This window comes from Galeopterus variegatus, unplaced genomic scaffold, assembly GCF_000696425.1.
Source record: "Galeopterus variegatus unplaced genomic scaffold, G_variegatus-3.0.2 Scaffold4895, whole genome shotgun sequence".
NCBI classification, from domain to species: Eukaryota; Metazoa; Chordata; class Mammalia; order Dermoptera; family Cynocephalidae; genus Galeopterus; species Galeopterus variegatus.
Genome location: NW_007731006.1, coordinates 50,248 through 77,423, shown reverse-complemented (window position 1 = coordinate 77,423; position 27,176 = coordinate 50,248). Strand labels below are relative to the sequence as shown.

The 27,176-nt window shown below is 56.2% G+C and overlaps 3 protein-coding genes across 3 annotated transcripts in view; 1 reads left to right on the top strand and 2 right to left on the bottom strand.

The window, feature by feature from the left end:
* Positions 1 to 4,046, top strand: part of ULK3 (unc-51 like kinase 3) — an 8,085-nt gene extending 4,039 nt beyond the window's left edge. The window contains exons 7-16 of the mRNA XM_008588552.1: positions 482 to 637; positions 821 to 926; positions 1,146 to 1,186; positions 1,449 to 1,551; positions 1,693 to 1,757; positions 1,844 to 1,922; positions 1,996 to 2,036; positions 2,433 to 2,480; positions 2,699 to 2,765; positions 2,886 to 4,046. Coding sequence (XP_008586774.1) covers positions 482 to 637; positions 821 to 926; positions 1,146 to 1,186; positions 1,449 to 1,551; positions 1,693 to 1,757; positions 1,844 to 1,922; positions 1,996 to 2,036; positions 2,433 to 2,480; positions 2,699 to 2,765; positions 2,886 to 2,902 — 723 coding nt within the window. The 3' untranslated portion in view covers positions 2,903 to 4,046. The remainder of the gene's footprint in view (positions 1 to 481; positions 638 to 820; positions 927 to 1,145; positions 1,187 to 1,448; positions 1,552 to 1,692; positions 1,758 to 1,843; positions 1,923 to 1,995; positions 2,037 to 2,432; positions 2,481 to 2,698; positions 2,766 to 2,885) is intronic.
* A 5,346-nt stretch (positions 4,047 to 9,392) lies between these two features.
* CPLX3 (complexin 3) lies at positions 9,393 to 13,139 on the bottom strand. The gene is made up of 3 exons (XM_008588551.1): positions 12,882 to 13,139; positions 11,617 to 11,704; positions 9,393 to 10,122 (listed from the first exon to the last, which is right to left on the bottom strand). Exons 1-3 carry the CDS (start codon positions 13,043 to 13,045, stop codon positions 9,898 to 9,900), a joined length of 477 nt encoding a protein of 158 aa, XP_008586773.1. The 5' UTR covers positions 13,046 to 13,139; the 3' UTR covers positions 9,393 to 9,897.
* A 983-nt stretch (positions 13,140 to 14,122) lies between these two features.
* On the bottom strand, positions 14,123 to 26,424 carry LMAN1L (lectin, mannose-binding, 1 like). Its single transcript, XM_008588561.1, has 13 exons — positions 26,256 to 26,424; positions 23,599 to 23,753; positions 23,377 to 23,484; positions 23,220 to 23,278; positions 21,623 to 21,722; positions 21,078 to 21,198; positions 19,879 to 19,934; positions 19,147 to 19,294; positions 18,705 to 18,850; positions 17,614 to 17,681; positions 16,187 to 16,310; positions 15,406 to 15,533; positions 14,123 to 14,255 (listed from the first exon to the last, which is right to left on the bottom strand). The coding sequence occupies exons 1-13, from the start codon at positions 26,422 to 26,424 to the stop codon at positions 14,123 to 14,125; spliced, it is 1,515 nt and encodes a 504-aa protein (XP_008586783.1).
* Positions 26,425 to 27,176: the final 752 nt, after the last annotated feature.

Below are 27,176 nucleotides of genomic sequence, written 5' to 3'. Positions count from 1 at the left end.
GCTCACTGGCTGAGCGAGGAGCGGGGGCAACACCGAGGGTTGCGATCCCGTTGCCGGTCCCGGTCCGGTATGGGCGCGACACTGAGGGTTGCGATCCGTTGCCGGTCACGAAAAAAGACAAAAAGAAAAAAAAAAAAAAAAAAAAGACCTGCTCCTGAGAATGTTGTGCAGGCCTCTGTGGGGAGTAGGCCAAAGCAGAGCCAGGCCCAGCCTTTCCAGGAGCCTGGTCTGGGGGCGGGTGGGGGAAGGACCCATAAATAGGGTTCTACCACAGCTCTGGGCTCCCATGAGAGTGTGGGTAGGAGCCTGGGGAAGGAGGCCTGGCTCTCCAGTGACCCCATCACCTTGACCTACCTTCTTCCTCCTGGGTCTCAGATTCTCCACCTGTCAAACATGTACCTCGGGGGGTCCTGCACGGCCCTGGACTGGGGACCAAAGTGCTGGAGCCCAGTGTGATCTGTCCCCCCCTCACCCCCTGCAGCTCCCCCTGCGGCCCCCACTATCCAGAGACTGCCGGGATCTGCTGCAACGGCTTCTGGAGCGGGACCCCAGCCGTCGCATCTCCTTTCAGGATTTCTTTGCCCACCCCTGGGTGGATCTGGAGCACATGCCCAGTGGGGAGAGCCTGGCACGAGCTGTGAGCAGGCTGACGGGTGGGGTGGGTGAGGGCCAGTGGGGGGTCTCATCTGTCTCCTTTTGTGGTGAACAGGTGACTTGCCTGACAGGCGGAGGGTGGGCTCAGGGAAACTGATCTTCTCCCATCCTGGTGAGCGTGGGAAGGTTGGGAGGTAGGCCTGACTCCTGATCTGCCCGGCCCCAGACTGCACTGGTGGTTCAGGCTGTGACGAAGGACCAGGAGGGGGATGCCGCGGCTGCCTTGTCCCTCTACTGCAAAGCTCTGGACTTCTTCGTGCCTGCTCTGCACTGTGAGTCCCAAACCATGCCTGCAGCCCCTGGTGCAGCAGGGGTGGGGGTCAGCTATAGCTGTAGTGGATAGGTTCCAGAAGTTCCCCATCCAGAATTTTGTAGGAGATAAAGCAGAGCATAAAACTTGAACTTGGTGTTTTGGGGGATTCCAGAGGGTTTGGTGTGGGGCAGGGGTCCCCCTACCCCGTGCTCCTCATACAAACCCCCACCTTCTGCAGACGAAGTGGATGCCCAGCGGAAGGAAGCAATTAAGGCAAAGGTGGGTGAGTGAGAGTCGCCATGAGGAAATGAAGGGGAGAGAGCCCAGAGATTGTGGGGCCTCTGCGGAAAGGCTCTTTTAGAATTGGAACTTCCTCTCCTGGAACACAGAGCTGGGAAGGGGTCAGGCCAGCCCCATTCGACCTCTGAGGTGGTTGCAACATGGGGTGGTCACTGAGAAACCAGAAGGAGAACTTGGAGGTGGGTGCTGTCAAGGGGGCAGGTGTGGGACAGCCCCACCTCAGGCCTTCTCCCTCCTACAGGTGGGGCAGTACGTGTCCCGGGCTGAGGAGCTCAAAGCCATTGTCTCCTCCTCCAATCAGGCGCTCCTGAGGCAGGGGACCTCTGCCCGAGACCTGCTCAGAGGTAGGCTCCAGTTCCTGGGTGACCCACCAGGCCCCCAGCAAACCTCCCTCCAGCCCCAGGAAGAGACAGGTTGGAGCAGTCTCCCTGCAATGAATAAGCAGGCTGCTTCCCTCAACCTGAGCCTTTGCTCCCTCATCCCAGAGATGGCCCAGAACAAGCCACGCCTTCTAGCTGCCCTGGAAGTGGCTTCTGCTGCCATGGTCAAGGTTTGTGCCCAGTAGGAGGGGTCTAGGTGGGACAAGGAGGAATTGAGGTCATGAGCCTAACTGACCTGGTGTCCATGTGGCTGCAGGAGGAAGAAGCTGGTGCGGAGCAGGATGCCCTGGACCTGTACCAGCACAGCCTGGGGGAGCTGCTGTTGCTGCTGGCAGGTGAGGCCCCCATCACCACATGCCTGCTGGTTCCCGAGCTGCCCTGCCCTCACCACGTGCCCTCTCTTTGCAGCGGAGCCCCCAGGCCGCAGGCGGGAGCTGCTTCACACTGAGGTGCCCACTGGGGTTGAGGGAGTTGGAGGGCTTCCTCTTCCCCTTTTACTCTGCTGTGTCTTTGGGGACTTCCTCGGGTTCCCTCTGGAATCCCCTACCCTCAGGGTGTTTCGAGTCTGGGATCAAATCTCATAGAATTGGCAAGTCAGTGGGCCATGTGCCATCAGGACTAAGGTGCTCAGATCAGGGCAATGGGACAGTCAAGATTTGAGAACCCCCAGTGGAAAGTGTGCTGGGCTGTTGCAGTCAGGAAGTTTTCCTGGAGGAGGGAGCAGATAAGAAACTCAGCGGGCGGGGGTTGTTCTAATGGACAGAGGGTTCTAGAGAGCATCAGGGGTGAGGAGGAGCTCAATTTGAAGGCCCGCCTCATGCCCTGGGCATGTCTTCCCTTGTCAGGTTCAAAACCTCATGGCCCGAGCTGAATACCTGAAGGAGCAGGTCAAGGTGGGCACATGGGGGCAAGGGTTTGTGGGTTCTCCTCTCTGCTTGTAGCTGTCTGTCCCCCAGCCCCCTTGTGCATGTCTCCCTCTCCAGACTCCGTCTGATGGCTCTCCATGCCTGTCTCTGTCCTTCACACTCGGTTGCTCAACAGCTATCTGTCGTGGCTCCTGTGTCTGTCTCTGGCTGCCTCTCAATGCTTGTGCTGCTTTTACACTCCACAGATGAGGGAATCTCGCTGGGAAGCCGAGAGCCTGGACAAAGAGGGGCTGTTGGAGTCTGTTCGTAGCTGTGAGTCCTGCCCTGGGGTCTGACCCTCCACCCAAGGAGGGGTGACGGCTGGGGGCAGCCCTGGATTCTGTCTGTCTTGCCAAAGACCTGAGACTGACCCTCCCGCCTTCCCTTCCATAGCTTGCACTCTGCAGTGACCCCAGAAGGATGATTGGACAGACCACTAGCCACCTGGAATTGAGAGGCACACTAACCCAGGCTCACACCCAGAATTCTGTGGCCCTCTGCAATCCTGGGGAGCAGGCTTCCTGGACGGACAAGTCTGAGACCCCTGATATCCCAGGATCCCCAGCTTGGGGGGCCTTAGAGGGTCTGACAACCCACACTGTGTGCTGCTGGGAACACCGGGCCTTGGCCCCTAGAGAAGGGGCAGCACTCTGAGGGAAGACTATTTCTTTCATGAGACCTTTGTCATTTGGTGGTTGCTGGGTCCTGAGTCTGTCGATTTGGTGGCAGCCAGCCTTCTAGGACTTTTGCACTGAGAAGAGGACAAGGGGCCCTGCCCTGTGCTCACCGTTCCTGGGAGGCCTTATTCCAACTCACCTCCCTGCTTGCACTGGAATGGGGGACTCCAATACCCCTCAGGGATCACCCACCCCATAGAACTCCCCCCGAATGAAATCAGCCCCACAGAACCCCCAGTCTTCCTGGAGCTCACATCTGCCCACTGTCTCAGTACTGTAAGATCATCTTTCAGGCATGAAAATAATATCCTTAGTAGGGATGGGGCAAATTTGAGAAACCCATGCCTTGTTCCAGCCCTGGCCCAGGGGGCCCACAGGAGGTGTCCTCAATCCTCATCCCACCTGCCTCTATTCCTCTTTAGGGAACACTCCCACTGTCCACACAGAGAGCCGTGTGCTGGAATTTGGGCCTGGGAGGGCGAGGCCTGGGAACTACCTGACCCATCAGGCAGGGGACCCAGCTCAGTCCAGGATACCGGTCCTAGGTTTGACATGGCCTCCACCCCAGTATGTGACCCTGGGCAAGCCCCTACCGTTTCTGGGCCAGGTCTCCCCATCTCTCCAGTGGAGCTGCTAATACCTCCACAGCCCACAGCACGGGCTCTTATGAGGACAATGAATTTAATCTGGAGAAGAATGTACACACCTGGAGTTATTTAAGGGTTTCTTTTAAAAAATCAGAGAGGGTGTTGGTGATTTCTAACCCCTATGCCCTTACATGCCTCCTGGGGCAAGAGTTGCCTATCCTCCCTGCAGGAGGCTGGCTGTAAGTAATGTAACTCATTGTTTCTCTATTAAATTATTTTCTGTACTTGCACCTCTCTTCTTGCCCTAGGAAAAACAGGAGAGGTAGCGCCTGTTCACAGCCTGGGCCGAGAGGGGCCCAAGGAACAGTTAAGGAACCTGAAGTAGGGCTGGGGGAGGTCACAGGGTGGGTGGGTAGTGGTGGCAGGGGAGGGAGAGCCACATCTGCCTCCTGCCCTCAGCCCCTGGGATGAAGGAGAGTCAGGCTGACCAGCCACCATTCCTGCCCACCCCCTAGGGGATGGCGAGGAGGGGGATGCACAGGCCTAGGAGCTGGGGAAGGCTCTTTCCCTCTGCTCAGCTCAATTGCAGGAGTGTAGTCCTCAGAAATGCTCTGCCCTCCACACCAAAAACTTGCTTGTCCCAAACAGGGTTCCCTGGCTGGTGAGTGAGCAGTGTGCTGGATTGGGGGGAAAGGCCATATTTTGGGGTATCTTATGCTCATACCCAGTCTCCAAGGACCCCCAAGCTGGGATCATTCCAAGAAGGCTCTGTGCCTTCCCCCAACACACACACCCAAGGTCTAGGTCTGACCAATACTTGTTGGGAGCATCCTTGGGGACTTAAAGGAGGGGGAACACATCCCTAGGCAGCCACCGAGAGAGGAGTTCCCTAGGCTTACCATCACGATGCTCAGTCTTCCATTCCTACATTAGAGCGCTTCTGATAATGGCATGGGGAACAGACCCTACAAGAGAATGAATTTCCTCAAATCCCTTGGCCTGGCTGTTGGGGGGCAAGTGTGGTGCAGTGTTCCAGAGGGCAGGAGAGCTGCCTACAGTCCTGGCTCTGCTACTTGGCTTTGGAGCCTAGGATCCATCAATTAGCCTGTTTCTTTAACCATAAGATGAGGATGAGGCTAAGTGCCCCAGGGGAAATTTGTAAGAGGTATTATTTATTGTACACGAGCCTGACATATAGTAAGAATTCAATAAAATGTTGTTTTCAGGTCTAGGGGTAGAAGCGTACTTCAGATTATCTCTGCAAATGGGCCAGATATAAAAGCCTCAATATGTAAAATGAGGGGAAAAAAGGGAATGACCTTATCTTTGGCTGCTGGCCAATATGGGGATCTGAACCTGTGGCCTTGGTATTGTAAGGCTGTGCTCTCACCAACTGAGCTAACCAGCCAGCCCTGAAGGAGGGGAATGAATGGAGAAGTCTGGGTGGGGGGGAGAGTAGAAATGACAAAGGATGGAGATGGAAGACTAATTGGATTGAAGGATAGGAGAGAGCGTTGGCCGATGGACCCCAATTGCTTATTTGTGATAACTGCATTGACTGGGCGTGAACAGAGGCCCAGAATTCTTAACCATGTGGGTATGGAGAGGAGTGGGGTCCCCAAGGGGGGTCTGTGTAAAGGAAAGGCTGGGAGACTGAGCCCCTGAGAAGGGCCCTCTCTGGGCAAAGCATTTGCATGGCTTCCAGTCTGAGCCTTTGCCGAAGCTGCCTGCCAAAGAGGGAGGCAACCAAGTTGGAGGGCTGGGGGCAAGGGAGGAGTGGGGCTCTCTATATAGGGCTCTCTTCTCATGGCAGAGGCTATGGGAAACATGCAAATCTGCTTTTCAAAAAATATACTTTTCTGGGCTGGCCCTGTGGCACACTCGGTAGAGTGCGGCACTTGGGAGCACAGCGGCGCTCCCGTCGAGGGTTCGGATCCCATACGGAGACCGGTCCGCTCACTGGTTGAGCACGGTGTGGGCGCGACACCGAGGGTTGTGATCCCGTTGCCCGTCGCGGTACGGGCGCGACACTGAGGGTTGTGATCCCGTTACCGGTCACGAAAAAAGACAAAAAGGAAAAAAAAATACTTTTCCACTTAGGAGAGGGAGTTTCCACCTCTCACCTCTAACACTTTGAAAGTGTCCAAAGCAGGACAGATACTCAAAGCAATGTTCAGGGGACCCACCCTGCCCTGTCCTCCCACCGCTACTCAGTCACCCAAGTTCAGAGCCAGCGCTGGGCCAGTCCAGGGGAAGGACAGAATCTAGAAGGGCTCTTGTCTCCAGAGGCCAGGTTGCTGTCCCAGCCCTCCCTGAAAGGAAGATGGCCCAACACTGAATCTAGGGCATGAGGGAAGGGGCACATCAGTGACCACTTTGCCCCAGAATAACTCACACCCACACTGATACGCTCAAAAATCCCACAGACACACAAAACATGGAAAGCCGTGAACAAGCTCATAGATCCCTGCAATCACCACATGGATGTACCCTCATGATCACACACACAGCTACAGCTTTTGCTGAATGAGGCTGAGGCAGCCCCACCAATGCTGCTGCTCCCCTGGACCCAGGCCACCAACCTCCCCTGCTCTCCTCAAGCCTCACACAGGCTCCAGGAACAGCTCTGCCTGATTGGCACTGGCTCAGAGGCATGGCAGTAGGCACTGTGACTCCCCACCCCCACCCCAGCCTCGGTCTGTGGGAAAGAAGCTGTGGCCTCGCAGGGCTGAGCATCAGCTGGGCCAATAGGCGCTGTCGGCAGCTCAGCTCAGCAGATGAACATGCCCCAGATGTCCCCAGTACCTGCCTGGGGGCTGCCAGAGTCTTTGGGGGGACCAACTGGCTGCTGGGAGAAAGGGAGATCCTCCACACTCCAAACCCTGATCACCCTCCCCAGTTCCTCCCTGGGGACCAACTGGTCTCAGGAAAGTCACTTGTTCTCTGCACCCCTCTTCCTACTGGGAACTGGGCCTGAGCTGTCTGGATGGGTGGAAGGCAGGAGAAGGGGACTGGAGCACCTTGGGCAGGGTCTCCCTGAAATCCTTTGTATTGTGGGGACAGAGCCCCTGAGGGTGGGGGCTGGGGAAACAGGCCAGCCATCTTTGCCTCCCCTCTTCCCCTAATGAGTATGTGGGGGGTGGGGTTTCTCACCACTTTTCCACATTTCCTGTATCCTCAGACTGCCTATGAGGGGAAGAAGGAAGAAGGAGGGAGGGAAAGAGAACAAGAGGGAGGGAGGGAAGAAAGGAGAAGGCCTGGAGCGTCAGGGTCCAAACTATGGCACCCTAATGGTGGGGGTTTTAAGCACTATGAAAAGGGAAGTTTTGGTGGTAAAACTTTTCTTTGTGGCTCTCACGTCACACCAGGTGGGTGGATCAGTCAGAGCATGTGATGTCTAAGTAGAGTAGACAGGATGGGAAGAGAGTAGTAGTTGCTGTGTTCAGGGCTTGAGGGCTTGGGAGTGGGGGCACAGGAGGGGCCCCAGCATGGCCAGGTCAGCCCCTAGCTGAGGGCATGGGTGCTGGACAGGCACTGAGCCAGAAATAAGGGAGAGGGTGGGGGGACACAGATGAGAGGGACACTGAATGAAAGAAACCCAGAGAGCAGGGCTAATGGAGAGAGGGGAAGGAAAAGGGGAGGTGGGGCGAGGCCAGCAGAGGCGGGGACCCCTCAGCCTGCACTCCTTGTCCATCTCTGCCTGAGCCCCAGAACTGGCTCCTGCAGCAGAGCCTCATCCAGCCCATTCCAGGGGCAGTGAAGAAAGGTCAGGGCTTCTTAGGGCTCCCAGGCTGTGGGGGTGGGGAACAAGTGTGGGGGCTCTGCCCCTCCCGTTCCCTGACCCCAGGGCCCAACCGGCCCTGCTTTGACAGGGTTCAGTGAGTGCTGAGCCCGCCAGGGCCCCTGCTGCCCGCTGCCCCTGCCTCTCCCTCTTGCCCTGCGAACCACTCAGGGGGAAGGGGTCTGTCCAATCCCATTAGGCAGGAGGCCCCTGGAGGGTGGAGTGCTGACGTGGGCCTTGCCGCTGACGCTGCTGAGGCAGCCCATGACCCCCCCACCCAGCTTGGGACTCTGACTCAGGTCTCCTCCAGCTCTGGGAAGGTCAGGAAGGTGGGTTTTGTTCAGTGACCACCAGGCCCTTCCCCGGGGGCAGCCTAGGAGCAGCCCAGAGGCCCCTTCCCCAAAGATGCTGAGGAGGGGGCCCAGTGTGACAGCCAGAGCAGCACTATCCCAATCCTGGGCCCATGTCCCTCCCAGTCCTCACTCTCCTAACTTCTCATTCTGTTTCTTCCTCTCTTCCACCCCCACATTACCCACTGCACAGATTTTATGCTCGTTCTTATTTTACAAAGGAGACCAAATAAAAACTTTGCCCTTGAAACCAAACCCTCAGATGGCCGTTCCTGCATGTAAATACTGGCTGGCTTCCCCATAGGCTGGCACCTCCGACCCCACAAGGGGGACACCTGGGGTTGGCTTGCCCCACCCCCTTCCTGCCCTGCCCCTGGGATGACCTGCTTGAGGAGCTTCCTGGCTGGTTTCCTGGACACCCTCCCCGCCCTCAGCCCCACCACACACACAGGTGAGTGGGGTGAGATTTGGGCTCTTCTTGTTCTTAAGGAATGAGTTACCATTTATTGATACAGTCACCCTTTGACATATGTATTAATATTACTTGTGGGAGGCTCTTCATCTTACAGAGGGAGAAACAGGCTCAGAGAGGGAAAGGACCTGTTCAAGCCAAATTGCAGTGCAAGACTGGAACACAGGTGCCCTGCCCCTTCTTTTTGTTATATTTCCCATCTCCAAGGTGAGGAAGGGGTACAGGAACGGGGCCAGAGAAAGCTGTGGTTGAGCTGTGGCCTCTCCTGTGGCCTCAGATAATGCCCCAGAGGCCCTGTCTCCCTCAGGGCCATCCCCATCCAGGTGGCTGCCACATCCTCCTCAAAGCCCAGACTACTTCATCCAGCCCCAGGCTGAACTTGATGCTGGGTGAACGCAGACCCCAGCATTGCCCAGGGCCCTGAGAGGGGAAGGCTTGAACATCTTACAAGGGGTGGCGCTGGAGACGGTTCCACAGAGACTTCCACTCCTAGTGGTAGGTGTCTTCTCCTTCCTGTGAAGCTGTGGGTGAGAAGGTAGAGGACACCCTACCTTGGGAGGAGGCTTGTGGCTATGAACTCCAAGACTCCTGGAAATCAGTAAGAAGTGGGAAGATAGGCACATTATTTGGAATTTTTATTTTTCACTGAGCTAGGAGAGGAGATTCCAGCTATGGAATCCAGAGAGAGAGTTCTACAGGAACAAAACAGAAATTGGCTGGGCCCTGGGCCCAGAGAAGGCCTGGAGCCGCCTGGGCTACTGTTCAGTGCCAGCTTTATGTTTGGCACTTGTCCCCTCACACAGCATCACTCAACTCCCAGAGCTCACAGTGGCAGCTGCTGGAGGCAGCGGCTGCAGCTCCTGCCCTGCCCAGAGAGGGGGGTGGGCTTGGCTGTAAGAGGCCAGGGAGGCCAAGACAGAAAGAGTCTTAGAAATCATCCAGTCTAATTCCCATTCTACAGGTGATGAAATGAAGCCTGGAAAGAGCAGTGGTTTTCAAGGACAATAAAACCTTTCAAGGTCGAACTCAGACCTCCTGCCTGCTGAGGTGTCTGCCCAAAGCCCCTTCTGAGCATATCTGAGTGTTTGGATTGTATTTCTGGAGGGGCTGGGCACCCAGGGGAACTTGCCCATGCGTGTGTGTTTGTGTGTGCCAGGATGCATCTGTGGCTTATGCCTCTGCACATGCCAGGGGTTTTGTGTCCCTCTGTGTGTCTCTCAACGGGTGCTCCTGTGTGCAGGAACTTGGGGCCCTGGCCAGAGAGGGATGGGTCTATTCCTACAATCTTGGAAGGCCTCTCTGGGCTGAGTGGGGCTGGGGGTGGGTCCTGAAGGGTAGCAATGGGGACTTTGTCCTCAGCGGAGAGGGAGAGACCAGAAGGCAGGCCTGGGGCATGGATGATAAGGGTTCTGGGGCTTGGGTGGGGCAGGGGAAACAAAATCTAAAAGGGGGGATGGGTCCCCAGAAGTTGAGACACACTTTTAGCCCTCATGTGGGCCCAGCCCTCTGGCCATCCCAGTGGGCAACTCCAGAAGTGGTCACATGATGTGGCACTTCTCAGCTGATTGCTTGAGGTCCCCCAGTGTGGCCTGGGCCTTATCCTTGAGTGAGCCAAGGTCCAAGCCAGGGAGGCTGGCCAGTTGCCCAAGGACCGAGGACCTCTCCTCCTCCTCTTCTGTGTCCTCCTCAATCATCTTGGCCAGCTCCCGGGGCAGCTCCACGTCGCCACCTGCCATCTGGATCTGGCTCTCATCTGTCTCGTTCTGAAGGGAAGAAGGGGTGGGGGCAGGAAGGTGGAGGTCTGTGAGGACCCAAGTTGAGGAGGCAGGGAGGAGGCCTGGATGGGGTTCTTGAGCCCCATGTTCCAGTGAGCTCAGCCCCTGTCCCCACATCCCAGGATCAAGCATTTGATGCTTGGACATGGAGACCTTGTGTTTTTATACCTTGCACTTTTATACCACCTTACTTACCTCAGAGATACTGAGGGACTAGCATAGTGAGCAAAGACAAAAATGCCTAGGAGTCATACTGTCACATGTTGACTATTGTTAATTGCAATGAAGGACATAACCACTAACAGTGATGGGTACCATTTATCAAATACCTATTATATGGCTGACATCGAGCTGAGTGCTTTTAATTCTCACAGTAACCCTGTGAGGTACTGTTATGTCCATTTTACAAAATAAGGAAATTGAGGCTCAGATCACTTAAGTAACATGCCCGTGTGCTAGATTCAGACTTATGTCACCGATTCCAACATCTGTACTCTCTTTACACAGCACTTACTGATGGCCATTGCAGTTCCCTGTGGGGAGCCCTTGGTGGCTTTCCACCTTGTGTCCTACTCAGTTGCATCCAAGTCTTGCCTCTTCTACTAGACTCAGTTCTCTCATGGCAGTAGTTTTGTCTCATATGCTTAGTACAAGCATTTAAGGAATGACTCCATTCCTAGCTGAGCTGGGTCTGCAGCAAAGCAAGCTTGCTAAGCCAGTTTTCCCTTTGAGAGATTTCCTAAATATTTGTTGAATGAGTGAATGTGAGGGGGTAGGGGATCTTCTGAGACATCCTCCCAGTTGCTTGGCCAGCCACAGGGGTACTTTGCTTTCTGCAGGCAGGCTCCATGCCCTGGAAAGCAGCCTGGAGTCCTGGGGCAAGTGCAGGCTCCATGTTCACAGGCTTGAGGGCTAATGCCACCTCCACCACTCACTGGTTGTATGATCTTAGCCAAGTCCCTTCATCTCTTCAAACCTCAGTTTTCTCATTTGTAGAGGTGGATGATAGCTACCTGACAGCGCTATCAGGGAGCAGTTAGGTGAGGGCATGAAGGTCAAGTACCTGGCACAGAGGGTGCTGCTTTCTCTCCCCTACCCTGCCCTCCACGTGTTCAGAAGCCTCAAGAGTACTCACCCCTACAATAAAATCTGCTTTCTGCCTCCTTTGTGCCTTTATCTGTCTGGGCCTGACCTGGGGTTGGATAGGTGGGGAGTAGAGGATAGAAGAGGCCTGGATTGGCTCCAGAAACACAAACTCGTCAGTCGCCGGAGGACTGGGCTTCCCTCAGCACCAAGCCCTGGCCTTTGGCAGGCGCCGGTTGCCCACACGTGAGTGAATGAATGAATAAGAGAAGGAAGGGTCTAACCCAGCACTCTGTGAGTCTTACTGGGTTAAGAGGTGCAGCACCCAGAGCGGGGCCAAGGATTCCAGAGCCTGGAGCTCAGGGCCCCGGAAGAGCCTCGAACCCGGGCTCTGCTTACCTTGGGCAGCCGGTATTTGTCTCGGAAGTGGCTCCGCAGCGTGGCCCGCTCTGCCTTCCTCTGCGTGAACTGCGCGTCCCGCTCCATCCTGCGGGGGCACCGGGGCGGAGTCACTGCCGGGGCTGAGAGAAGGAGCGGGGTCTGCGAGGAGGGGCGGAAGGGGTCTCCCAGTCCCGGCAGCCTGAGGCAGTGGTCCCGCCTGCCACCCTGCGTCTAGCGAGGGTGGTAGGAGCCGGCCGGCCTCGGTCGGGCTTTGCTGCCTCTCCCCATCACAGCGTACTTCTTTGCCGCTGGATGGAGCTAGCGGAGCCGGGGGCCGGTCTGTCTGGCTCTCGGCGGACCATAATATATATCCCTCATTGCCTCAGACTCGGCCCATCTTTCCCTCCCTGACAAGCTGTGTGTGTGGCGGGGGAATCATTCGGGATAGACTTGGGTTCGCGTCCTGGCTCCACTACCACTTTAGGTACGTCCTTGGGTAAATCACTTACATTCCTGTCCTGTAAGATGGGGAGAAGATTTTGCAACTCACCAAACTGTTATCGGGATTAAGTGAAATAATAATAGGTAACATTTAATGAGGACTTACCATGTGCCAGGTGCCATGCTCGATGGTTTACATTCATAAAATCATTTAATTTTCATAAATATATAAGGTATAAATTATTATCATCCCCATTTTCCGGAAGAGGATATAGAAGCACAGAAAGGTTAAACAACTTGCCTAAAGTTACCCAGCTGATAAGCAAAGCCAGGGTCTGAACCTAAGTAGCCCAGCTCCGAAGTCCAGCCTCCACCTCTGCTTGGGCTGCCCCTCTGCCCCAGACTGCCGGCACAGAGCTAGGCTCAATATCTATGACTGCCCCCATATTAGGATCTCTGAGCCCCACTCCCTCGCACCGCTTTTCTCAGAGCCTCAAGCTCAGAGGAGCCCCAGTTGGAAGACATAGGAGGCTGGGACCAGATCGGATTAAGGGATTATTTGTTTCGTCAGAAATGCACGTGCCCCCCACCCCCACCCCTAGCCCCTGTCGCCCCTCCCCCTACTCCCTCTGGGCCGGAGTACGAAGCCGGAGCGGGGTCCTGGGTTTGAGATGGGATGGCTCTGGGGGCAGCCTAGAAGGCACCTCCCAGCCTCTTACCGTGACTAGGAAAGTAGGGGAAAGGAGCTTGGGGCCTGAGGCTGGCTCACGGGTGGGCCGAGCGGCTGTGGGGGGGGTGGTGGGGGTGGGGGGTCGTTGGAGCCAGGATGGAATCCCACTCACTTCTCTTCCACCAGTTGCTTCTGATACTCCTCGTACTCCTCTCGGCTCATGCCCTGTGCTTCAGCCGCCGACTTGTCCCCGTCCCCCTTGTCCTCGCCGCCCCCCAGGCTCCCGGTGAGGTTCTTCAGCTGGCCGCCCACCATGGTCTTCACCATGAACGCCATGGTCTTCGCCGGCCCGGGTACTGGGCCCCTGGTACCACGCGCCGGGCACCAGGCACGTCCGCGCCTACTTCAGCACCAGGACTCGCGGACAGCTCCCGCCGCGGGCCCGCGCCCCACGCTTTGCGCCGCCCGGGCCCGCCCCCACTTTCCCAAACCCCTCCTCACGGGGGGCGGGGGGCACGCACGGGGCTGAGGAGGCTGGACCACGTGCCCGCTCCCCACTCCCGCCTCCCCCACGTGCCTCCTTCAACGCCAAGCTCCGCCGGGCACTGCTGACAGCGGATTAGGGCTGCGGTGGTGGGGTCGCTCCCCCGGGGAAAGGGGCTGCGCTGATATGCACCCGGTACCCTGTTCCCCACCCTTCTCCAACTACATCCTCTCCTGGGTCACTGATAACCAGGATTTCAGCTGGGAGATCCGGGTAGCAGCAAGGGGCAAAAACCCAGACTTGGGCCCCACCCCATTCTTACACTCTCCACGCGCCCCCTCCGCCCGCAACCCGCTGACCTGGCAGCTGCCCAAAGAGCTTGACACTGGGGGAGGGAGACCCCAGAGCGAGAGCGGGAATCCCTGTTATGCTTATATGAGTGTTCGCCTCTCAGAGTTCTTCTGTCACGTGCCTGCCCTGCTGCCCCTGGAGCTGCAGGGAGCAGGGAGGGAGAGTTGTTGGGTGATGCTAGCTGAGCTGGGCCAGGAGGGACACGGGGAAACATTGCTCCTTGTTCCGAGTGTATTTGGGGACAGAATTATGCACAGTTCGGATTCCCTCTCCCTCCGTAGTTCAGGGCTCAAGGCCTGTAGAGTATCTGATCTTTGGTCTCCTTGCCTGCCTGGAGCCCACTCTCGGCTATCTACCCAGAGGAGGTAGAAGCCTTCAGAGAAATTAAGGTGAAACTAGAAGGTAAATGAGCATATCGAAGCATGGGGGGAGGGAAATCTCCTTTAATAAGGTGGGAGCTCACCAAAAGCTAAGGCGTCGGTAGGAGCTGGGCACCCAGAAGGAGAGGATATTGGTCAAGTCGTCCACCCCCCAGACACCACCTGCTTCCCAGTGATGAGAAGTGGCTTTGAGGTGGGTCAGGCATGCATGCTGGGGGAGAGGGGCTGCCTCCTCACAGCCCCCAGGGCCCCAGGGATGTGTGGTGCAGGACCCAGAGGAAGGCTGCCTATGGACAAACAGTCGTGAGGGCTTTTGTCCAGCTCCTGCCTCCTGCCAGAGAGAGGAGAACGTTACTTGGGCCTCTCCCTTCTGGGATTTTGGAACCAAGACTCACACACTTGCTTCCCTGCACTCACTGCATCACAGCCTCCCCTGCTCTGAGACCTTCTATGGCTCCTTTGGCCTGCCACATAAGGTCCACATGTTCCCTCTGGCATTTAAGGTCTGTCCCGGAGACTCCAGGCTTATTGCCACCACTGCACTCCTATGTACATTCATACGCCTGTGATCATTTCCACCTGTGCCTTTTAAAGCTCAGCACACTTCACTTCTGCTCCAGGACCATCCTGGCCCACACTAATTCTTGTCTGGGAATGCCACCAACAAGGACTGTCAATCTCATTTCTGAGGCCCTTAGCAAAACCCCACATCTCTAAGTGGTGCACCTTCACTCGGCAAACACCCACCAAGCAGAAATAGTGACCTTCTCCACCTTTTCAGTTCTCTGCCCAATTTCACAAACTGGTTTCACCCTTTGCTCCAACCATACTGAACTTGCCCCTTTTCTCCAAAATATTATTCTTTTTTCATGCCTCTGTGCCTTTTCTCATGCCGATCCCTCTACATTAATGCCTTTGCGTATCTTGTCAGGCTGGAAAACTCCTAGTCACCCTGATGACTCATATCAAAGGTATGCTTCCAGGTCAATCCCCTGATCTCCCCAAGCTGGGTCAAGTGCTTTCTCCTGCACTCCTATAGCCCCTGAGCTTCCTGCTGTCATGGCAGTGACTACATAGGGTGTGACTATCAGTTGCTTTTTATCTTCTCACTCTAGAAAGTGAGCTCTGTGAGAGGGGGACCCAGATGGGGCTGAGGGGTAAGCAGGTGGTCAGCAGTGCCTGCTGAAAGAAAGTCCTGTCATGGCAGTGACTACATAGGGTGTGACTATCAGTTGCTTTTTATCTTCTCACTCTAGAAAGTGAGCTCTGTGAGAGCGGGACCCAGATGGGGCTGAGGGGTAAGCAGGTGGTCAGCAGTGCCTGCTGAAAGAAAGTCCTAGCCTGTGCTCTGCTTCTTGCCGTCTGGGGGACCAGGCAGGACCCCTCTGGGCCTCAGTGCCACACTCTCTAATCAAATGGCTATGGTCCAGAACCAAGATATGCTCGGTGGTGTGGGAAGAACTGCCCATGGGAAGGCCCACCTGAAGTGCAGGTAGCAGAAGAAGCCTACAGTCTGGATGAGGAGGAAGAACAGAAAGATCCCGGGGTGCAGGCACGACAAGGCCCCTAGGGACCGGCCAGATGGGCGGGGTGCCTTGGCTGCTGCTTTCTGAAAGAGGAAAGTCTAAGGTCCTGGCTCAGCTTCTTACCCAAAAGGAGTGAGGGAATCTGGAATCTGGGTCATGTGAGGGCTCCATTTCTGTCCTTCAGGCTTGGAGTGCTCTGACCCTTAACCAGGGAACTTGGAGAGGGGGCATCATACAAAGCTGCCTCCCTCACCCCAGATCCTATGGCTCCATCTGTGGGAACAGCTGGGAAGGCCTGGGGCCTGTGATCATCGGGGGGCCAAAGGCTCAAGAGATGAGAGAGAAACAGAGAGCAAAAGACAGCAAGGTCGAGGGCAAGGGGAAGAGCAAGACGGGACAGGGGATGTGGAAGAGCCGGCCCCACACTGAACTTGGAATGATCTTGGGCCCGGTCCACCCCATTTCCCTTTTGGTCTTGAGGGGGTTGGACCAAGGGGTCTCCAGGGCCTTGCTGGTGCTGAGAGTCTGTAGGACTCTCCAGAGAACAGAGAGAGTAGAGAGGAGGTGAGATCTGTGTCCTGCATGCATGCATGCATGCACAGACACAGACATAGATGTGCTGCAGGGGTCCTGGGAGGGGAGGGCAAAGGTGGGAGGGGCAGAAGTACTGGAAGAAGGGTAGCTGAGCCCAGGTCTCAGGGATGGGCCCCCAGGCTACCCGCTACTTCCCCCTCACCACCAGGCCCCGCAGGTCCTTCTGTAGGAGGCTCAGGATCTGGTCCAGCTCTAAGAAATGATGCTGGGTGCCCACAGGCAGGTAGAAGAGCTGCGCTCCTGAGGCCATGTGGGCAGCTGCATCCCTGGTAGGAGGTAGAAACCAATGGAAATGACTCATTACCCTTTCTGGTTGCATCCAAATCACCTCGTCATTTCCCATGATCTGCAGGGGCAGCATGGGTAGGGAACAGCATCATCTCTAAGGCCTCTTCTTGGGGGACAGTCTTTTCACCCCAAACCTTCCTAGACCCTGAAACAGCTTTAGGTCAGATAAGGATCTCCCTAAAGCTGTCTGTTTCAACCCCAGGCTCCCCTGGGCTCTGCCTTCCATCCCCAGTCCCCAGGGGATTTAGTTTTTTTCCTTCTTCCCATCGACCACCCCCAAGAATCTAGATGTGGGGAGGGGAGGGCATGGGTGTGCAGGAAGTGTTGGGCTTCAGCCACAGCATCCACAGACAGCATCCAGGTGGCCTCCCTACCCCCAGGGCTCTATGGGTAGCTCCCAAGGCCTGGCCTGGAGTGGGATGCTGGGAGGCTGGAGGGGACATAGTGAAATCAGGGACTGCCTCTTCCAACTGGCCTGATCTTGGCTGTGCTCCCTCTAAGAGTCCCCATCAAAACATCTCCACCTTCAGCTGTAACTGAAGGAAGCCCAGATTTACTAACCCTCCTGGGGTAGGGATGTCTGATGGGGGCCCTCACAGTGGGCTCCTCCCAGGAAGAGTTGCTTTTGAACTAGGACTTTTTTTTTTTTTAATGCTATATAAAGATGACCAGTAAGGGGATCTTAACCCTTGACTTGGTGTTGTCAGCACCACACTCAACCAGTGAGCTAACCGGCCATCCCTATATAGGATCCGAACCCGTGGCCTTGGTGTTATCAGCACCACACTCGCCCGAGTGAGCCACGGGCCGGCCCCTGAACTAGGACTTTCAAAACTGCAAACTTTGTTTTATTTTGGCGTTGGGGCAGTTCAGGGATCCGAAGCCTTGACATTGGTGTCATCAGTACCATACCCTAACTGAGTGAGCCACCGGCCAGCCCCAAAACTTCAAACTTGATTCAATTAAATTCAGGTCAACTCAACAAACCTAACTTCACGCTCAGCCCCTCCAATTGCCAGGCTTTTTGCTGAGTGCTCAGGAAATGATGAAAGCAATGAAGGGCTAATGGAGGAACTTCAGGTGGAGAAGCAAGTTGGTGGAGGGGCTTCTCTTCCCTCTCCTCAGGCTCTCCTCCTTGCCTTGTCCTTACCTCATTTGCTGAGTGCTCAGGAAATGATGAAAGCAATGAAGGGCTAATGGAGGAACTTCAGGTGGAGAAGCAAATTGGTGGAGGGGCTTCTCTTCCCTCTCCTCAGGCTCTCCTCCTTGCCTTGTCCTTACCTCATCTCCTGCAGAGTCTGGAGCAGAGTCCGCTGTCCACAGAGCAGGGCACTGACCTTGGCAGAGTCCTGCAGGAGGGCCAGCCTCTTGTCTTGGGCCCAGGCACAGCCCCTCTCAGAGCCCACCTTCCCCAGGGGCACTGCAGCTGTCCTCTTTCCAGAGGCCTTACCAGAGTACCAGGGCCTTCCTCATTTTAACACATTCAGTTTATTTGACCTCTGTCCATCTGGGCCTCTGGATTCCCGCTCCTTCCAAACTCTTCTCCCTAAGGCTGGTTGTTTCCCTCCAACATTGGCCACTCCTAGGACTTCTCAAAATTCCTCCCCTTTCTAAAAGTGGTTCTGCCCCCTGAAGGAGGCAGAGACCCAGCCTCTCTGCCCCCTTTCTCCCAGGGCTCAACCCAAGTTTGTCAACACCCAATGCTTGAGTCCCTGTCTTGCTGAGTGACTTGGAGGTAGTTGCCCCTCTCTGGAAGGGATGGAATCTGGCAGGAGAGGTGCAAGGCCTGGAAGTAGGATTGGAGAGGCCTGGCCCTGGTGCGTGGGCCAACTCCCCTCTTCCCCACCCCGGCAGCCCAGCCTAAGCTGCTCTGGCGTGAGGACACAAGATTAAAACCTCAAGCTGTCAGAGCCCAGCAAAGCCCACATGAGCTGCTGGCCTCCTCTGCCCAGTATCTAACACCTTGGCTGAGTTTAGCTCTCAGGCCCCCAGGCTGGGCATGCACTGGGGCATGACTCCCTGGGGGAGAAGCCAGGATGGCAGTGGAGATGAAGCGAGCATTCTGGTGCAACTGTGCATTAAGCAAGCTGTATGCAAATCACATGTGGAGCCACATGCAAATTAGCACCTAGTCTATTTCTGTCATTTGTCTACAGACTGGAACCCAGATACCCGGCATCTCCTCTCCCCAGTCCCAGCCGCTTCGCTCCATGGGCATATGCCTGTGCAGAGATGCTCTTCTGCATACTGCCCTGCCCATCCTCCAACCTGCAGCATTTCCTGCCTGCCCTGCTTTCCCTTGAGTCCTTGGGGGAGGCCACATCCTGACTGTAGCACTTACTCCTCTTCTAGGCCTGTAGGATGGTACTCACCCAGCTTCCTTCAGGCCTGGCCTGGCCTAGGGACCCCAGCTGCTCCTCCCATTGCCTCTCGGCCTGGGCCAGCTGCTTGGAGAGACCCTGGAGAGCCTGCAGGATCTGACTGTGTCTGCCCAGCATCTCCTCCAGGTCAAGGCCCCCTGGGGATTCGGACAGAGCTGGGATGGGTAACCAGCTGGGGTGAGGCAATAGATCCTATTTTGGCAGGGGGAGCTTCTTGGAGAGGAGCGCCAGAAGGGTGGCTTCTGTCTCCAAGACCCTCCCCTGGAAAATGGGTCTGCGTGGTGGGGTGGGGATAGGACAGAACATCTGGGCCCCAGGTCCTGCTTAGGTATGGCCTCTTCAGGCCTTTGTCTCCCCACTGACTAAAGGACTCCTGGTTCTAAGGGAAGAGGATCCCATGACACTCACATGGGCCCCTGCCCCACCTGCCCACTCCCTGAGTCCCTACCCTCTTCCTGGGCTTCAGACTTTGGCTTTGGAATTATGTCCTGCCTAGTGCCCAGGGGCAGCCTTGCCTGCAGCCTTTCCAGCTGCCTTGCCAGGCGGAGCTGCTCCATCTGCAGGAAGGGCTGAGGGGGAACCTGTAGGAGGAAGGCCAAAAGTCAGTCCCAAAACCCATGGGAGAACCAGAGGTGAGAGGAGCTTTCCCACAGGACCCCCATGAGCTCAGTCTCCCTCCCTGATCACACTTTCACCCCAGCCAGGGAAGATCCCTCAGCTCAGCTCTAGGCCCTGCAGATTCCAGCCCTCTGAGCTCTGCCTCCAAGCTGAACCCCACATCCTTCCCTTCCCACTGCAGCCTAAGGCCTTTATACAGGCTGCTTCTCCACTCCTTCAAGCTCATCTCCTCCAGGCAGCCTTCCTTGATGCCCTGGTGGGTTTGGGCCCTTCCTCTGGGATCTCACAGCTCTCTGCACCTTTTGAGACCCAGCACTGATCACTCTGAGCAGTAATGTAACAGCCTGACCCAGCCAACCTGGGAGGCCTTGAGGACAGGGCCTGGCCCCAGCACTGCCCAGAGTGAGGCCTGGCCTGAGCAGAGCTCAGAGGACAGGGGGATAAGGGCTGGAATGGCAGGTCTGAGGGCACCATGGTGGGGAGGAAGCATTCAGGGAGGGAAGGGTCCCAGGGCTGCCTCTCCCAGGTGGGCTGGGGCTGGCATCACCTCTGGACCTGGCTCACTCAGACTGAAGGTCAGGAAGGACAGGACATCATGGTCATCTGGAAGGGGGGTAGATGAAGGAGAAATAAGACCCCTCCACCCAGCAGCCCACTGGGTTGGCCCTCACCCCAGCCTCCATTATATCCCAGGCAGGTGAAAGATCTGGGTGACTTTGGGCAGCTCTCTGGCCTTTGTCTTGCTCCTCATAAGTAAGGTGTGAGGGTCAGACAAGTAAATGGGTGAGCTCTGAGGGTTGAACCAAACACACAGTCAGAGGTGGTCCCCTGGTGAGTGGGAAAACTGGGCAATCACAAAACGTTCTGGGCTAAAGCCATGGCAGCAAACCCAGCGAAACCCTCAGGCCCCCAGAACACGGCCACTACTGGCAGAAGCAACCACGTGGTTTCCGCCTCCCCAGCATGGTTCTGACCATGTCACTCTCCTCCTCAGAAGCCTTCCATGGCTCCCCAGTACCCAAGGTCAGAAAACCAAAGTCCTGGCATTCAAGGACTCCCACGCTCTGGTTGCCCCCTGCTTTCCAGCTGCAGGACACTCCATGGGCTCACATCGCATCACATCCCTTTGCTCCATTTTCCTAAATGTCCTTTATTGCTGTCCCTCTTCCACCTGCCCCAGAACATCCAGCTAGGGGCACTTCTGGGGCCAACACTGGAATAAAAGCGTCTCCTGTTTTATCCCATTTAAAACTTTCAACTGGAGCCGAGCCCGTGGCGCACTCGGGAGAGCGCGGTGCTGGGAGCACTGCAGTGCTCCCGCCGCAGGTTCGGATCCTATATAGGGATGACCGGTGTGATGCGCTCGCGGTGCGATGCGCTCGCTGTGCGGCTGGTCACAAAAAAGGACAAAAACAAAATAAAACAAAACAAAACAAACAAACAAAAAAACCTTTCAACTGGGCTGGCTCAGTTTCAATCAGTTAGCTCAGTTAGTTAGAGCACAGCCTTATAACACCAAGGTCACGGGTTTGGATCCCTATACCAGCCAGCCACCAGAAAAAAAGAAGAGACTTTCAGTAACCCTGAGAGGCTGACATGACTTCTCTCGATGGTAGCAGAAGCTCAGGGAAGGCTCATGACTTGCCAGCTCACATGGTAAGACCACGTCCATGCTCTTTAGAGGGCCCTCGGGATGATTCATTAGCCAGCGCCCCTCTGCTCTTACCTGCCCAGTGGGATCCTCACCTGCCAGGATGCTGGTGGCTGCTGAGACCCCAAAGAAACCTCCAGGGGCCAAAAGCACAGGCCCCACATCCACACAGACATCATCTCGGTCACCCGGAATGAGGCCGCTATTCAAGGACACCTGAGAAGCAGGGAGGGAGTGAGCTCCCTTCTTTCCCCTGACCCCAGCAGGGGGGGTTGTCTCCACCTTTGCCACATGGGCTTCCCTAGCCATGGAGGGTAGATAGCCACAGGGCTTGGTATCAGAATGTCATGGAGGTGACTGTGCTCCTGTTCCAGTGTTAGCCCTTACACACATGTGCTTTGGCTGTGAGAATTATGTGTACAAGTGCAGGATCGCAAGTGGACGTTGGCCCATATGTGCTGGGGATCCCACATACATGTGAGGACTCACATGCGTATGCTAGGGCCCTCATGTGGTGTCACAGGCACGAGTCTGTTGGGGTCATGGGCATCACACACAGCAGCTCTGTAACTCAGAGCCCTGTAATCTGCACTCCCCACCCGGAGGACCTATAAAAGTGGGGGCCGGGGGGTCGACTCACTCGCAGCCTCTGTCCCCAGTAGGTGATCCGTGCTCTGAAGGGGTATGGCCGATTCCGGAAGTCCCGATGACAGGAGCCCAGCTCCCAGCTGGCTCTGTCCCTGTGGGTGCTTAGAATCTAGCTGAGCCACAGAGGATCTGAGCCCTGGCCAGCAAGGGCAGGCCCAGAAACCGCTCTGCCCAGGCCTGCAGTACCACCCCCCTCCCCACTGGGTGACCTGATATGGGACATGTCCCTGTTGTCTAGCTTGAGTCTCCCTTGCTGCTCCCTTAGCAGAAGAGAAAGGGGCAGAAAAGCAAGCCCTGCCTGGTGGAGTGTTGGGACTTGGAGTTTATAGAAAAAGGGGCCAGGGGCCTCCCTGTGACCCTGCTTCAGAGGGACAGAGGCCTGGACCAACACTGGGGTTTGTGCCTTCAGCCCCCCAGCTCACCCCCTCATCCCTCTGCCCTTCTCTTCCTGTCCTTTCCTTAAATGCCAAGTCCCCGTTTGCCTCTGGGTAGGGCTTCTCTTTCCTCTCCCTTCTGCCAAGGCTTGGACTGCAGTGGAACAGACTCAGGAGAGACAACATGGGACATGTCCTAGCAGCCAAGGACAATTTGGCCAGCCCACTTCCCCCACAGGGGTGGCAGAGCAGGCTCTGGGGAGTTAAGAGGAGTGTTGAGCCCTGACTTTCTCTGGGCACACGGGCACATGGGGACACACATACGCCATGGGCAGCTCACACCAGAGCATCTGTCACAACAGCCGCCAGAGGCAGCACAGAGCAGGGAGGAGCCAGCTCCGGAGCAGCAACCCAGGCTTGCACTCCTAGCAGTGTGACCCTGGGCAAGTGACCTCACCTTTCCCAACCCCCATGTTCCCATCCTTAAAATGAGGCTAAGGATTGCAACGACCTCATACCACTGTTATGAGGGTTAACTAAGACAATGAATGTGAAGTGCTTGGCGCTGTGCCTGGCATACAGTGAGCACAGCTCCATAAATGTTAGCAATTATTCTAATTGTTATGAGCTGAGGGATGTTTGCTGAGAGGCACTGACAAACCGGCCCAGCGACTGAGGAGGCAGCCAGGCTGGGGAGGGGAGGGAGGCCACGTCATCTGGGAGAAAGGGAAGGAGCAGCTGTGCAGGAGAAGGGCATGGACCCTGCGCAGGCAAGTCTGGGCTCAGATCTCAGCTCTGCACAAGCTGGGTGAGCTCGGTCAAGTCACTTCACCTCTCTGGGTCTCAAGGTCCTCACCTGGAAGTGGGGGCTAATCTCCACTTATGAAGGGTGCTGGGGATAAGATGATTAGATTAGATGGGGGTAAAAATACTAATCACAGGCCCCAGTCTATGTCATTTCGTCTGGGGCTTTGGGTTGAGTGAATGGAAGACTCAGAAGAGCAAGCAAACTCTGGTCCTAGAGGCCCAAGGGGAACAGCTGAGACAAAGTGGGAGGGAGTCCCAGGGGCAGCCATCAGCTCAGAGGGAGCAGCCAGCAAGAACAGCAGCTCTAGGCAGTGTGGGTCCTTGTCCAAGGCTGAGGCAGGGGCACAGCTGCAGAGCCCCTCCCAGCCCAGGAGTGGGGGTGGGGTGTCAGTCCAGAGAGGTCCTTACCCAAGCTGCTCATAGCGGGTGTACCCGTCACTGGCCAGCACGCGGATGGCAGGGCTGCTCTACAAGGGAGGTGATCATCAACCTGAGCTGTGGGCACAGGGAGGATGGTGAAGGGCTGGGCAGTGGGTGGGTGGGCAGGTAGGAGGCCACTGCTCACCTGGGTGTCCTCGGCTGAGGAGTTGAAGAAGATCCCGATGCCATCCCATGAGGCCAGACCCCCCAGCACAGAGCCTACTTGGCCCCTGTCCTGGGTGTACCACACAGCCTGCAAGTCCCCAGCCCCTCAGCTCAGGGTCCCTGCAGGACACTGGAACCCCAGGGCTCATCACCCGCCTCCCTGACTCACCCCCCTCTGTTGGGCCTGGGTGGGGCCACTCACCATGCCCTGGGCTCCCCGGCGCCCCGGCCCAGTCACCCGCATCTGCACCTCCACCTCCCAGGCAGAGAAGAGGACAGAGGCCCTGCTCCACACAGAGCCTCTCCGGTTCCTCATGGATGGTGCCAGCCGCACTTCCTCCAGGCCCAGGATGGCGTCTGTGGACCAGGACAGCTCAGGGCCCAGGCCCCACTCTACCTCCACTCCCCATCACCCTCTCTCATGGGCCTGAGCTGGGTTCCAGGAGGAGAAAGGAGGTAACACCAAGACCTGCCATTAAACAATGGGCCAGGCAGACACAATGGGCTGGGCAGACGCAGGAGTTGACTGAAGGAGTGGGAATCGGAGCCTAGCACAGCTGGAGGGGCCTTTGCCAGGGGAGGGCAATAAATGCTGGCAGTTCACCTGCAATCTCACTTAAGCCTCACCACAAGTCTGTGTTGTCTGTTTTTATAAGACCCTATTTTACAGATGAGGAAACTGAGGCCCTATGAGGGAAAAGGAAGTGCCTGAGACCACAGACCATAGGAGAGCACTTCATGAGAGAGTAAGTGAGGGAGGTTCAGGACCCCGGGCTGTGCAGTCTTGGAGGGACACTCCAGTGTGGCCAGATGAGGCTGGGGCTTCCTGGTGGAGGGGACCTAGCGGGCATTCCAAGGTGGAGAAGGCATGAAAGCAAAGGTGCAGAGGTGAGAACCGGCCCGCAGGATGGGGGGAAAGAGGCAGGGTGAAGGGTGTGTGTGTGAGAACGATCATCAGTGTGGCCAGATGAGGCTGGGGCTTCCTGGTGGAGGGGACCTAGCGGGCATTCCAAGGTGGAGAAGGCATGAAAGCAAAGGTGCAGAGGTGGGAACCGGCCCGCAGGATGGGGGGAAAGAGGCAGGGTGAAGGGTGTGTGTGTGAGAACGATCACTGCTAGTGGTGGGCTGGGGAGGAAGGAGCCCTATATGAGTATGATAGGAGGGAGGGGAGGGGAGAGAAACTGAGGCAGACTTGGCAGGAACCAGGGGAAGAGAAACAGAGTCCCCACTCCCGCTGGCTCCCCACCCCTCCAGCCTGCCAGCCTGGAACCTGGCCCAGGGCCCAGACCCTACCAGGACTTTCTGGAGGCTGCTAATCCTGCCTGTTTGCTCTGCAAAGGCCGGGGATGGGGGCGGGGAGGCCCAGAGGCTGCAAGGCCAGAAGTCTGGGGGTCCCTGGAAGCTGCCACTGCCTCTGAAGTGACTGCAAGAGGCGAGGATTGTCTGCTGCCTGTGACACTTATGCATTCAGCCTTATGTGGATTGTTCGTGGGACCTCACCCCAGACTGCGGGCTCCTTGAGCCTGACTCTGTCCTGTGTATCTAGGCTGGGCACAGAGGAGCATGGGGGTGGGAGTTCAATAAAAGGATGAGTGAATGAATTAGTAGACAACAGACATACCACTGGGCGATCTTGGCGGATGTGCCTCTGCTCCCCCACATGGTCTGTGACACCAGACTTGGCAAGCCCCAGATCAGTGAGTGTTGCACAGGCCTGGCCATCCTGGCTCTGAGGCAGGGCCTGGCTTGGTGCTGTGAGATACAGCTCGCTCCTTTGTTTACCTCCTGTGCCTCTGTGAAGGAGGACTGGAGGAAAGATCCTGCTGATGAGGCCTGTTATCTTAAAGGGATATTCTGTTCTGTCCTCAATCAGGAGTTAGGCCATTTCTCAGAACTTATATCTCATAGATAGAAATACACAGCCAATTTGCTTTCTCTCTTTGCTTTGCCTGCTAGAAGACTTGTAACTAAACTCATGTTCCAACTCTGAGGTGAGCAGACCTCATGGCATATGTTTTGGAAACAAGTCACATTCCTAGACTAATTTAATGCCCTACTCTATATCTAAGTCTCATTCTTCCTGCTTACTTTTACTTTATGCTCCTTTCTATGGGATGGGTCCCAGGACTGGCCAGTTAGCTCAGTTGGTTAGAGAGCAGCCTTGTAACACCAAAGTCAAGGGTTTGATTCCCGGTACTGGCCAGATGCCCCCCACCCCCCAAAGTTACAAATATTGTGTAGGTCCTCAAAAGTCATCACAAATCCTCTTTGGAACAAGATCAGGTAGAAAACAGACTCTTTGTAGGTCCTGAACACAGACCTGTGGCTAAGAGGCTCTCATACCTGCTTCCACCCCCAACACACATACAGGGAAGGGCTGGCGCCCTCTCTGGCAAAACAGCTGGACATGGGGATGCCTGCCTCTAGGTAGCCCCCAATTCTCACGGACAGCCACAGGCCCGACAAGATGGGGCCAGTGGAATGGAGGTTTGTGCTGGTCCAAGTTGCCTTGTTTCTGTGTGTCTGGGACTTAGCGTGTGAGCATGTATGTGTGTGTGTTCACAGGTCCAAGAGGCAGAGGAAGGAGAGGGGGCCTAAAGAGAGGCAGAGAGAAGTCCCAGGGCAGAGAAGGAGAGAGGCAGAGAGAAACCAAGGCTGGTGGGTGGGAGTGGAGTTGTAGTGGGTGAAGCAAGAGACAAGCCTGGTAGGGGTCCTGGGGCCCCTGGCACTGCCTGCCCCAGGCCTGACCCCACTCTGGACAGAGGCTGGCACTGGGCAGACCCACTTCCCACCAAGTCATAGCCCCTCCAGCACTCTCAGGAACCCTGGGCGCGAACGATCCCCAGCCCTGCCCCTCACCTCCGTGATGGCTCCAGAAGGGTATTCCAGCCTCAGGCATTGCCATCCTAGGTCCTTTGAAGCTGAGTTTATACTCAAACCTGCGCTGAGGGTGACCGCCCTCAGGGCTACTGGGGGCCAGGAGCAGGAGAAGGCAGAACAAGAGATCTGGGCCACCAACCACCATCATCGTGAAGGGAGCTGATGTCTGGGTCCCAGGGTGGGTGGTAGCTGGAGGGCCAGGCTGGAAGGAACTGGTGACTGGCCAGGAGCTGGGTTTTGGCACTGTCCTCTCCCTCCCTCCCCAGGACGGACATCCTGTTCCTTCCAGGCCTGATCTCAGGCCCCGCCCCTCCCTCACCTCCTGCCTGACTTGGGCAGCCTGACCCTACCCCAATATGAGCTCTGGCTCTGCTCCTCCACTCAGGCCATCCTTCCACCTTCCCTCAGTTCCAGCAGCTGGGGGGCAGGGGGGGCACGGCTTAGGGATGCAGGGGGACAGGCCCCACCCTTCAGCAGGGGGTGGTCCTCCATATCCTGCCTCTTTCTCACACATAGGATGTCCTTATCATCTGGCCCTCCATCCACCCATCCTTCTTGCCTTCCCCTCAGCTTCTCCCCGCTGCACTTCTCTCCAGCCGTGATGCTCAGCTCCCTCCTACATTCCTGAAAGCTTGTCCTTCCAAGCAACCTGGTTTCCTCTACAAATAAATTACATGCAAAAAAGAAAGACGGTCTTAGGAGACAGAGCAAATAAATGCAATGTGTGGACCTTGTTTGGAGGCTAATTTTAACCCAACAACTGGAAAAAAAGAGACTATTGGGGAAATTTGAACAATGGATATTTGATTATATTAAGGAATTATTGTTAAAATTTTTAGTGTGTGGACCTTGTTTGGAGGCTAATTTTAACCCAACAACTGGAAAAAAAGAGACAATTGG

Coding starts and splice junctions, on each gene's coding strand:
- CPLX3 (XM_008588551.1), bottom strand. CDS start 13,045: ATGGCGTTCATGGTGAAGACCATGGTGGGCGGCCAGCTGAAGAACCTC. Junction 11,705..12,881: donor AAGCAACTGGTGGAAGAGAA/GTGAGTGGGATT, acceptor GTGCCCCCGCAG/GATGGAGCGGGACGCGCAGT. Junction 10,123..11,616: donor ACAAATACCGGCTGCCCAAG/GTAAGCAGAGCC, acceptor TCTTCCCTTCAG/AACGAGACAGATGAGAGCCA.
- LMAN1L (XM_008588561.1), bottom strand. CDS start 26,424: ATGATGGTGGTTGGTGGCCCAGATCTCTTGTTCTGCCTTCTCCTGCTC. Junction 18,851..19,146: donor AGAGGGTAGGGACTCAGGGA/GTGGGCAGGTGG, acceptor CCGAATCCCCAG/GGGGCCTTGACCTGGAGGAG. Junction 15,534..16,186: donor AGGACCTGCGGGGCCTGGTG/GTGAGGGGGAAG, acceptor TTCCTCTTTCAG/AAAGCAGCAGCCAAGGCACC.